A 12,173-nucleotide genomic window follows, 5' to 3' on the forward strand; every position below is an offset into this window, starting at 1 on the left:
AATTGCTCCTAAGTGGTTGACAACTGGCAAGTACTTTTTACATGGATAGAGAGAAATTTATGCTATCAAATGGAAGATACTGTCAAAAGTTTGATTTTTAATATAAATGAAAATGCTACATGAGGACTCAAAAGGATACGGAAAAAAGCTCAGCAGTAACACTTTTATAACCACATATTTAAAAAGCTTTGAAGTGAAGAATCATTACATCAAAATCATTTTCCTTGAAAGATAAAAAAAATAAATTACAGCATGAATATTAACAAGTTATCAGAATAGTGAATTTCAAAGAGTACCAAAAAACAAGCAGCCGATGAGTGGCCTAGTTTAAAGAACGTCTTACCAATCATATGGTTAGCGACATGGATTTGTATCTCTCTCTCATTCTCAAAGGTCATCTGGCACTTGATGCACTGATAGGTCTTTTTCTGTTTAATAACCAAAAAGAGATTAGAGAAAACTGCACTGTAGCATACGGCAAGTGTGATCATGAATACAGCAAGTTACGTGCTTCAACTTTCCTCCACTGAGGCCTTTTCTGCTTATACATCCCTAACAAGACACCAAGTTGGGCTGGGCTTTTCTGGTACCATAAATACAATCTCTAATTAACAGCCTGCTTTTGGAGAATTTTGGATTTCAACTTTAAAATTTCAAATTATAGTACTTGAGAACTTGAGTGAGTACTCGAGCCATAATCAGATTGCTCAAGTATTTAACCCATCACAGTAAAAATTCCTGCAGAGTGAAATAAAAGACATTGAAAGGTAACTCTGCTTTCAGAAAAAGATCAACCTTCTCAGAAAAATCCATCTTTAGTTAAACTTAAAATACAGCAGGCAAAACACCAATAGTTAGGGAAGTAAAGGACAAAAGGAAAAAACACATTTTGTAACGGTCTCCTGTCAGAAAACCTGGAAAAACTGCATTATGGCAAAGAATCATTTCCTAGTACAATCTGTTGTGTATTTTTTCTGTCTCAAAGTCCTACCAGGGAGGTTTAGCTGCAGAAGTCAGGAGACAGTGTGAAGAGGCAATTACATGAACCATTTACTCAAACAGGGAAAATGGGGTTTGCACTCAGATTGACAGTGGTGCGTGTACTTGTGCAACATGACAGGAAAAAATCCAAGAAATCATTTGTAGAAATTAAAATGCATGCTGACAAGTTAGACATACAAGTTTGGAAAAAAAATACACTAATGCTAAGCTTTTGTACACTTGCAAAAACTCTTGTTTCCCAAAGCAGGAGTACGCTGCTTTGGTCTAATGTGCATGCTCATTTACTGCATGGGAATATGCTATTTAAACAGAAATCTTTTGACATGCAATTTAGAAAAATTGGGCCTTTTGCGCCTACTTCTTCCTAGAGAATAACTCTACTGCACCACTCGCCACCAGCCATGTGCATGAGTGTGCAGTCCGTATCCTTACGGCTGGAGCAGATGGCAGCAGGACCTACGGGAAACCTCTGTGCTCACCACCAGTTCACTCAGCCAGGGGACAGATGAGAACCCCAAGACCTGAGCACTGAGAAACTCAGCTCAGGAAACAACACCCTCGACTTTTTTGAAGCAAAATATTTTATGGGTATTTTTTGTGCACTTTTAGATGCACGTTATTTTTCTTCCAGCCTCCACCCCACACTTAGATGCAGAATCTCATTTTTAGGACAGCTGTAGTAAGTCAGAAGTTTTGAGTTAAACAGAGGAGTTGCTGTCACCCCCTCTGCGCATGGGATCCAATTGCCTCGAGCACCTGCCGAGGAAAGAACAAATTAGGTGCTGCCAAGGGCTTCTTAACTACTTCCTATGCCATCAATGGCAACACGTTAGCCTGCTGGAGGTTAATGAACGTGCTGCAATACCATAACAACAAATGCGCCAGGCTATGGATGTGAGGCGTATTCCATGAATCCTGTACGCAGTGTGTTGTTTGCACGCGGGCAGGGCTTTTGAGGCTAAAATAACAACGGGCGATTAATGTGATGATAGGAAGAAGGCTCTGCTCTATTGGCCAAAACCTGACACAGCCAGCCACGGAGGAGGCCATAGTTTGGATTAGCAAGTTGTCCCTGGTCAGCTCAGGAAAGTGTCCTCCTGGAGTCTGCTCGGAAACCTAGGCTGCTAATGGAAAAGCAGCTGGATTTCTGCAGCACTCTTTCTTGGGAATCTATTCCGGCAGCCGAGCACAGCACACACATGTACACATGTCCTCTCAAACACACTGCCATACACATGCTGAGGGCTCCTTTCTTTAGAAATGAACCAAAATAAAACACAAAAAACCTGGGAAGAGAAAAATGAGATTTGGCGCTGAATGATTCATGTGGCCACATTTAAAACTTGAAACCTTCCTCTTCTTTAAACTTCAAAGCTGACTAAGTTCTGTGCCTTGTCCAACACTTATCTCTGTTGTGAAGGTTCCCTAAGGAACTAGCCGAGAAGGACAGTATTTCAGCTCAAATCTCTTTCAAACCTTTAAAGTTATATTAAACACAGACAAATTATTCCTTTTTTAATTCATTTCAGTGCTTCTGAAAGCTACTCACTAACGGATCTGGAGACAGGATGTCTTTGTTTGTCCACAGACCCAGTACAAATTCCTCCACACCATTTCACAAACTTACAAAACACTCATTGGCATGGCCACCCCTCAGAAAAGATGGCAGATTTCGGGCTTCCTCTGAGAATGATCTCTAGCCTCAGCTGAGACACACATGTGCAAAAGAGCCACTTAACTGACGGAATGGCTCTTGTGATAGGGCACCCTGCTCGATATGGAGTGAGGTTAATAAACGGCTTCACACAGGCCACAAAATAACTATAGCTTGATCAACACCCAAGTGGACATGCAAGAGAGGGAAGAGTTCATTTTTTGGCTCAGTAATAATTCTCTTTAAAAGAATGTCACAAAACCAAGACTTCCATTCTCAGTAAATGAAGAGCACTAGTTGCCAGGTTGTGGTATTTGTACCAAATATGATCTTCTGCTATGTTTTTGTGCGTACCATGGCTTCACAAATATTAATAATGGGTCAGCTATCTCTCTTTAAAGTTTCGTCTTGACGTGTGGTGACGACAAAGGTGCGCAGCCTCTGAGGAGCCAACAGAGTCAAGGTGACGGCATCCACGTGACGTAAGAGACCAGACGAGCAGGCCTTCAGCTGAGAGCTTCATCCCCATTAAGTCAAGATATTTAATTCTAATCTTGGCACAAAGTAGTAGTATTAACAACAGAGGGTTCTGGTTTCTTTTCTGAAGTAACTATTGTTCCCATGGGTTTTCCAGACTGTCCTCCTTTAAATCTGGAAATGGTTTCCTGTTCTACAAAGAAAATATTCCTCCATTCAAGTGGATTTACAAGGGAAGAGAAGGGGTGCGAGGGAGAACAAAGAGAAGGAATTGAGTCCAAGAAAGTGTGCAGGAGCAAAGGAACTGAGACAAGGAGCACAATAGGGTTCATTCTTTCGACTTCCCATGCCATCTCCTTTGTGTCTTCAGTCCAAATAACCTAGGTGGGATAAATATAGTACCACCATTCAAGATGGCAATGGCATTGAAGACTAAGCATTTGCCGCTGTCAATGTTAAACAAGTGTTGTTCATTATAACTATGACACAAAATAAGGATAAATTTGTTGTAACAGAAAGAGCAGCCTGAAATGTGACTGTTTCCAGTATTACAAGAGGCAATGAGAAATCTCAGTGCTAAACAACTACTCGTGGTTTCTCAAGACATGCACATTCCTCCAGAAGACATGTTAAAAGAAATTAATAAAATGTATTCAAAACTACAGCTCCTATGCACAGAACTACGTTCAGAAAAATGAAAGCATTACCTCTGATGTGATCATAATAGAATAAAAACAGGTCTCAAGCTATACATGTGGAATAGTACCTCCACTTGTGATGCTCATCTAAAAAAAAACCCTTTTAGTCCTCTCCAAATAGAATAGCTCATGTAGAATTAGAAGAATCAAACACAAACTGATGTTAGAGCAACCTTTTACTAAAAAGCCATATTGTTTATTCCTCTTAGTGATGTTCCATGTAGAAGACCAATGACTTGACTGAAAATCTCCTCATACAAATCCTCTGATGCAGATGTTTCCATCTACAGGAGGCAAAAACTTTGTCTGCCTGGAAATCTATCTTTGTTGACCATCATGACTGGATCCTACTTAGACATCCTGGAAACACAGGTGTGCTTCTGTATCTATTCATAGATATTTCTTCCTGGTTGATTGTCATGCTAGAATGTAAGTGAGGAAGACAGAACCAGGGTTATGTGCTTTCTCTTTCATTCTTATGGATATAAAAAAAAAAACAACACTAAAACTGCCAAGCAATTCTTAGTGCTTTTTGATCCTCATCTAACTGATTTTCCTTCCAACTGATTTTCAGAACAAAACTTCCAAAAATTCAACTGTAAAAAATGCAAACAAAATATGAAAAAACATTCCTATTCCCTTTGTGGTGCTATATCCATGTACATACACACACAAACATAAATACACACAGTAAAAAGGAATTATTTTCTTCCCCTGCTCTTTCTTCTCCTTCCAAATATTTTCACTTCTTATTGATCAAGAGCTAATATTTAATTTCCTCCTTTCTTTCACTTTGGGGTTAAATCATCATTTAAGTTATTTTCTGAAATTCCTCTAAGATTCCACGGTCTCCAATTCAAGAAGAATAACTGCTGGTGGAGCGATTTCTGACATAGAAAGAAGTTATGTATTTTGTATGTCATCATCATATTTTCCATTTGCTTGGATTTCTGCAAATTCTTACTTACTGTGAAATACATGCCCACTACTTAAAATCTAATCTCTCCGTACCTTATTTCTTACTGTACCTTGTCCTAATCTTCAACTGCTTTCATGTTTAAAAAAGAGAAAGCAATACAGTGTTTAAAAAAGAAATACACAAGTCCTCAAGAACTGGAGCGAAGCAGCTTTTGTCCGGGCATCTGCAGATTACTCTACATGCACTGGCACTTAAGACTGCTCTAGTAAAATGGTATTTTACCTGTGCGCAGCATGCTGGCAAGATGACAAGAGAGATCATGTTCAACTTGCTTAGCTTTGCTATGAAGCCAATGAAGTTAAGTAAACGCTGTGCTTGAAATACAGGGATTTATCACCATTTAAAAGAGAGAGTAATTCTTTGAAAAGCCCTGTGCTAGGCAGACACAAAGGGCACTCATTGCCTGGAGAAACCTCAGTGAAACACCAACAGTTTCTACGTGAACCGGTATCAGAATTCAGGTCTTGTACCTGTAATGAAGGGTAAGATAATGAATTATTCCTAATAACAATATATCTATTCCTGGGATGCATACCACAAAGGTCTCCGATATTAGCATATGTGCAGGCCATAGACACCTGTTGAAGTTACCATTTGCCATCGTCACAAATGCTGATTTTTCATTATCTTCTACAAAGGAACTAAGACCTGCTCTCATGGGATGAAACTCAAAGCATTTACCTTAGTGAAGAACTTAAAACTCTCCCCTGAGAGAACAAGTATGGAAGCTCTCACTGAAAATAAAGAGTTAAAGCAAGAAATCAGAGCAGAAAAATGGCAATGTATTCTGCTTCTGACAGTCGACGGGAAGAAAAGGCACTACTTCAGGCTATCGGCACAGCCAGAGGAAGACAGAACTAGTCCTGTGTTAAGAGAACAGAGGTGTTTTAAGGAATTTAAAAGGACATAAAGACATGAGGAGGAGGAAGGAGAATGACCTAGCCAGAGTCCCAGCTGAGCTCTCAGAAGGTATCACACTGAAGGAGGGATATTTCCATTCCTTATTCTTCTGCAGAATTAGGTGTATGTGCCTGGAGGCTGTCACACAGTCACCATGCCCAGAGGTGACAATATCCTGTTGTTTTACTAGAAAAGAAGAAAGGAGAAAAAAAAAACAACCTTCCATGGGGTTCGGTGAGAAGCCTGGAATGGGGCGTTGAGGCCAGCCTGGCCTGAGCCAGAGCTAAAAGTCCCGCTGGGGACATGGTCTGCAACAGGACTGTTGGAGGCACCTCAGCCTGCATCCTCAGGATGTACTTAGGGTCTTCTCTTTCTTACTGCGCCTCTGGTATTGTAGTTGAATGATATTTCCAGGTTCTTTTAATGCGGGAAGATGTGTTTGTGGGTGCTTTAATTAGCAGATTGACATAAACAGGCATCTACGGCTGGAATTATTCATTAGGAGTTGGGTGCCTAATTTCCTTAGATACTTTTGAAAATCTCACCCCATCATGTTTAATTAAAAATGTCAGATGATATCAATACTCAGATGTGTCTGCTGCTGGTCTCCCGAGAAGATTTCCAAAATCTACTTCTCATTCCATCTGTTCCTGACAGAGGAAGGACTGACTTGGCCCATTCTTGAACCAAAATGTCAACAAATAATTTTAAAAGACTATAAACTGCAAATGATATTAATCTCCTGAGTAGGCTTCTGAAACCTTTCTTGGATCTGCATGCTCCCAGGTATCTTGTAAGCTAAGAAATGGGAAAGCAGGCTATCTGCGAACATTAGCGAGCACGCTTACATGTAACCTGCATTAGACAACAATTTCCAGACTTACTTCTCCTATCAGAGGTCCATGAAGCAGATCCTTTTTTTTGCATTTAAAATCACACACACACACATGCATGGGCACACGCCTATGCACACAAACATCCGAGTAGCCTCACAACGTCCACTCTGACAAACATCCGTAAGGACAAGCTCTTCAGCACAGAAATCTGCTTTAGGTGAGAATTTGGGGGGTAGGGTGAAATTCACTACATTTTTCCTTTATCCTCCTGCATGTTTAGTTCCTTGTGAAGAAAAAAATCTCATTCCTCGAGTATAACACATCAGGATTTTTTTTTTGTTTGGATACTCAGAATGTCCTCTTTTCGTGGAAATGCCCCAGCTTTGCCAGATCTGCCAGTTCAGTAGCATCAGAATTCATGGACAAACTCAATCTCCACCATTCAAGTGTTTCGACTCTCTATTGGTAAATTTAGGGCAGTTTTATGAGAAAAAATCTGATGCACTGCCACTAGGAATCAAGGAGCCTGCAAGACTGAGCAACACGTTATTTTTCTATGTGCATTACTCTGCCTTTCCTTCTGGTTTGTTGGGTTTTTTAGCTGCACAAGTAATTTTATAAAGGACAATTTTGAAAAAAAAAGAGCATCAGATCAGTTCTCAGTCACACTGAAGGTCTACATTTTATCCCTCAGACATCTGAAAGTTCAGCTGTACTTACTCTGGGAACAGGGGACGTCTGAGTACCTTTCCTTTGGCCACTAGTCTCAGGTGTCAGGTCTCGGTGGTCCACCTGAATGTGGCTCTCTAGGTCTTCAGCGCTTTCAAATTTGACACTACACTCGGGACACCTCAGACTGCCACAGGGTCTCTCATTCACCTCCTGCGGGGTCAAGCCCGAAGACTGTCCATTGGTGCTCCGGGTCATGCATCCAGCACACAGGCCATAGGGAAGGCCGTTCACATCCAACTTAACCAAGTCCTGCTTATTCCGGAACTCCTTCAAGCACAACGCACACTTGTAGAGTTTTTGCAAGGCCTGGCCGTTGGGTGATGAGGTTGCAGAGTTTCCCGCCAGTTTCTGCATATGGAACGTCCCATGAATTTTCAGCTCAAGGGTAGAGGTGACGGTCTGCATGCAGACAACACAGCGAAACCCAGTGAGGGAGTTTCTGAGATCTGGATGCATCTGGCAGTGCTCGATAAATTCCTCCTCACTTTGCAGTGGCATTTTGCAGATCCGACACGTCCCCGTATCCAAACTCTTGCTGTGAGTGACTTTGTGCTCCGTCAGGGTCAGGAGCGATGGGAAGCGCTCCCCACAGATGGGGCACATGTAGTGCTTAGCTGGGCCTCGATGGGTCTGCATGTGCTCTCTTAGGCCATTTTCTGAGAAAAAGGTCCTTGAGCAGATATTACATTTGTGGCTGCCTTTGATGAATTCTGCTTTCTTCCTAGAACAATCATCCTCCCCAGGCCTGATGTTATGATCTCTCAAACGATGGTTCTGCAAGAGGACCTCCATAGTGTAGGCAGCCCCACAAATGTCACAGCCATACATGGGCTCAGAAGCATCTACATCGTCCTCACTGGCTTCGTGGCTGTTGGAAGTGTCTGGGTTCTTCATTAACATGTTCTGGATATCTGCCCCTTCCGTCTTCTTACTTGTTGGGGTCATGCCATTAGCTGTACCATTCTCAGCGCTAGCATCAAAAACACAGTGTTTCTCCCGCAAGTGCTTCTCAAGCAAGATGATGGCATGGAAAGCTTTGCTACAAAACTTGCAGTTGTATTTTTTGCTGTGGGTTGTGATATGGCACTGCAGTTCTACCTCTGTGCTGAATGTCTCACCACAGAAGATGCATTTGTGAGACTTGGACGGATTCCCCAAGTGACTATGCTTCACATGGATCTGGAGATCCACCTCCTTCCTAAAATCCCAGTTACAGGCTGTGCAACGGTACATCTTCTTTTCATTGCTGTGCTTGACTGCCAGATGCACTTGGATGGATACCTTGGAATCAAAAACTTCTTGGCAAAGGGTACAGTGATACAACACAAAAGTATGCATGTCCAACAAATGCTTCTGCAAATCATCCACCGAAGAAAACTGTTTGTCACAACTCTCACATACATAATGAGTTGAAGTTGTCATGTAATGTATGGTGAGATGTTGCAGAAGAGACTCCTGGGAATCAAAGTCTTCTTTACACTGAGGGCAAGACTGTTTCCTCAGCAGCAACTCCAAATGCAACTTCAAATGGGTTTGAAAACTTTCAAAATTTGAGAACTTTAGATCACACTGATTACACGGGTATTCACCATTAGACACTGAGTTTACACTAGCAGAAAGCCGTTGCCTTTTAGGGGAAGAGACTTCAACATCAGAAGAAACTGGACTCTGCTCTGCTTTTGACTTCTTATTGTGTGCCAGAGGAATGTTCTTGTGGTTTTCTTTAATATGCTTTGTAAGCTTCAGGATGGAGCCAAAAATGGGGGAGTTTGTGCAATAAGGGCATGAATAAACTTCCATAAAAGACTGTGTTGGCTGAATGACAGGGGAATCCAATTTTGAATTTCCTACATTGCAGTGAGTCTGCTGAATGTGCTCAGTCAAGGTTGCTTCGGTCAGAAAGCCCATGGAGCACTGGTTACAGAAGAAAGCATTGTTGCCATCTTGAGGGGTAGTGTTTGGGCCGCAGTGAGTAATACGGATGTGCTCTTGTAAGCTATTGATATCGGCAAACATCTCTGGGCAGTAGTTACAGTGAAAGGCTGAAATATTGCTAAACTGCATCATGGGATAAGCGTGGTTTTTGTGCACCTTTCTCACATGTTCATTCAAGTTGTACAGTGTAGGCATGGAATCAAGGCAGATCTGGCACGTGTGGCTTTGCTGAGGTTTGTCTGCGTGAATGGTCTTCAGGTGGATCTCCAGAACAGCCAGGCTGTTGAAGTCACGCTTTGAGCAGTACGGGCAGCTGTAAGTAACTTTAGACCAGTTCTGGCCTTCCTCTCTGTCCACAGACCTTATTTTTTTTTGTCCTCTCACAGGCTTTAAGGTGGAATCTGGGGTGGAACCTCGTTCCACCGACGCACTGGAGTCAGGCGTTGCGCTGCTCATGGATGCCACGCTCCCCAAGACTGGGTCAGGGCTGATGCTGTGATTGCTGGAGTCAGGTTGTCTGTGGCTGTCCAAGTGGCAGTAGACTTCCTCCACTGAAGAAAACTGCTCCGGGCACATAGGGCACTTGTGTTTTTTGTTGGCATGGGCTTGATGAATGTGTGAGAGCAGCGAGTTTTCATCTGCAAATACTTCAGGGCAATGAATACACTGCAAATCTGCCTTCTCGGAAAGCTGTGGGTGGCGTGTCATTACGTGCTTCTCCAAATCTTCAGTCTGACTGAATGTCTCTTCACAGTAATCACACATAAAATCATCCTTCTTCACCTCTTTCTCTGTCTTTGCCATATGTTCCTTGTTCTTTTTATGAGCTTGCATGTGACTCTGCAACGAGCTGGTAGATGAAAAACCCCGTTTACACACAGTACACTTGAACGGTTTGCTGGAGCTGTGGGTTTTCAGGTGAATTTTGAGGTGGTCGCTGCGAGAGAACGCAGCCTCGCATTCGTGGCAGTGGTACTTTTTATCCCCCGTGTGAAGCTTTATGTGGCGATCCCTACTTCTCTTGTGCTTAAAAAGCCGGCTACAGTAGGTGCATTTGAAAGGTAGTTTGTCACTGTGGATCTGCTCGTGCCTTTTAAGGTAGCTCAGGCGAATGAAGGACTTCTCACAAAACTGACAGGGATACGGCAGGCCAGTCCCCCCTTCCTCCTCCCCGATGCCGAGATCACACCCATCTCCTATCATCTGAGTGGGTGATGCAACATCTTTGCTGGAGGGAGATGAAGCCACCCAGGAGAGTTGTGGGTCGTCATCACCATCTGTAATGGGAAAGCAGAAAGGAGATTAAAAACAATTCCCAGTGCATCTGTGAAATAAGGACAAAGCTCTCAACAACACTATGGGCTTCTGCTACTACAGCATTAAAAAAAAATCAACTGAAAAAAAAATCTCTCTTGAATTTCAAAGGAGGTTTGAGAAAGGGAGATAAAAATATATTTGTACACATAATTCACAAATATGCCAACATATAGTATTAATAAAAAGCATTTTTCTTTTAGCAGGTTTAACACCTGCTCACTGTACTGCAAAGCAATAAACAATGAATAAAGCAAGCAAAACACAATGTGCAATGAAGCAATACAAACACTTCAAAAAGCTACAGCGCTAAGTGATCACCTGTGATTTTGTGGGTCTTTTTAAATGCTACATCAAGGTGATTTTAAGTAATGTCTCTGTTAAACAAAATCCTTCAGTTGTCTGAAAACTGCAACAGAATGAAAGATTGCTCAAAAGCAGTGTTGAATGTCGAGGTGAAATAAAAGCATCAGATTTGAGACAGCTCAATGAACTCAGAGGAGAGATCTGCACCATTACCACATTCATTCATGAACAGTCATGTTGCTTTGCAAAACCAAACAAATTAAGAAAGCCCAGAAAATCACCATTGGAGATCACAAGACATCACAAAAAATCAACTTCAGCATAAACCAGTAATGGTCCAGCCTCTGTTTTAATAACTATTTCCTTTGCTCAGTATGAGACTTTGGAAAATATTTTATAATTTGGGATTACCATAAAGAAACACAGCACCAACTCCAGCAGCAAAACAGTCACTTTAGGAAAAATACATAAAATATTGGCAGCTTTCATAAACAGAACTGTTAACAAGAAACAGAAGAGAGAGAGTTCAAATATCCTAATTCCAATAAATGCGGAGATGTTGAGTGAAGCAAAAATGCCACCAGTCTGATATAAAACTCAACCATGGAATTAAACAGAAAAAAAATTCATGAAAACGAGGGAAAGCGCTGACCACATATACACTTGGAGATTCAAAAAAGGAACCGGTTCTTCACATACATTGTCCTTATAAAACATTTAATGTTCCTGCTTCAGCTCTTACTAAAACCAACCAATAAAAAAATCCCCGACTGTGTGTGCAGGCTGCCACACGCGCACTCCTCGTGCCTGCCAACTCCAAGTCGCCAGGCGGAGAAGAGCACACGTACGTGGAGAAGCTCTCAGAGAACAGCCCAGCTAACAAGGATATCGCCACCGGGAGAGGCTGGCCCCTGTGGCACCCTTCGCTTTGGCAAAGACCTTCCTGTTCGTCCCTGGAAAAAGAAAGCAGAGCTACCCTGGACAAACCAAAGCAAATAATCACACACCAAACAACTTTTCCAGGATGAAGGGGCTGCATGTTTTCCAGGAAGCACGGGTTGGACGCCTGCTCCCCTCGCCCTGAGCTCCCCAGGGAGCTCTGCTCCCTCAGTTAACGAAACCTCCTGCTCCAGAGCGACGCCGGACACAGAGCACACACTTTCTCCCACTCCCGAAACGCACCGCGGGTCCCAGCAAGCACCCGCGCTTCTATGATGCTCAAGGTTTTTGTGCTCAACTGACTCCTCCACACCTGACAGAGCCCAAACCTAAACACAGGTGCCGAGCCCCTGATTTTGACGTAAACTTTTCTCAGGCTCCATTCCCCCCACCATGAACCG

At 42.5% G+C, this 12,173-nt stretch overlaps 1 protein-coding gene across 1 annotated transcript; it reads right to left on the reverse strand.

The window, feature by feature from the left end:
* Nucleotides 1–343: 343 nt before the first annotated feature.
* Nucleotides 344–10,511, reverse strand: ZNF423 (zinc finger protein 423; the record flags this gene model as incomplete). The annotated part of the gene is made up of 2 exons (XM_010184475.1): nt 7,267–10,511; nt 344–428 (listed from the first exon to the last, which is right to left on the reverse strand). Coding segments are annotated over exons 1-2 (3,235 nt in total), but the record flags the coding sequence as incomplete, so codon positions are not given.
* Nucleotides 10,512–12,173: the final 1,662 nt, after the last annotated feature.

Source organism: Mesitornis unicolor, unplaced genomic scaffold (assembly GCF_000695765.1).
Source record: "Mesitornis unicolor isolate BGI_N332 unplaced genomic scaffold, ASM69576v1 scaffold54015, whole genome shotgun sequence".
In the NCBI taxonomy this organism is placed as follows: Eukaryota; Metazoa; Chordata; class Aves; order Mesitornithiformes; family Mesitornithidae; genus Mesitornis; species Mesitornis unicolor.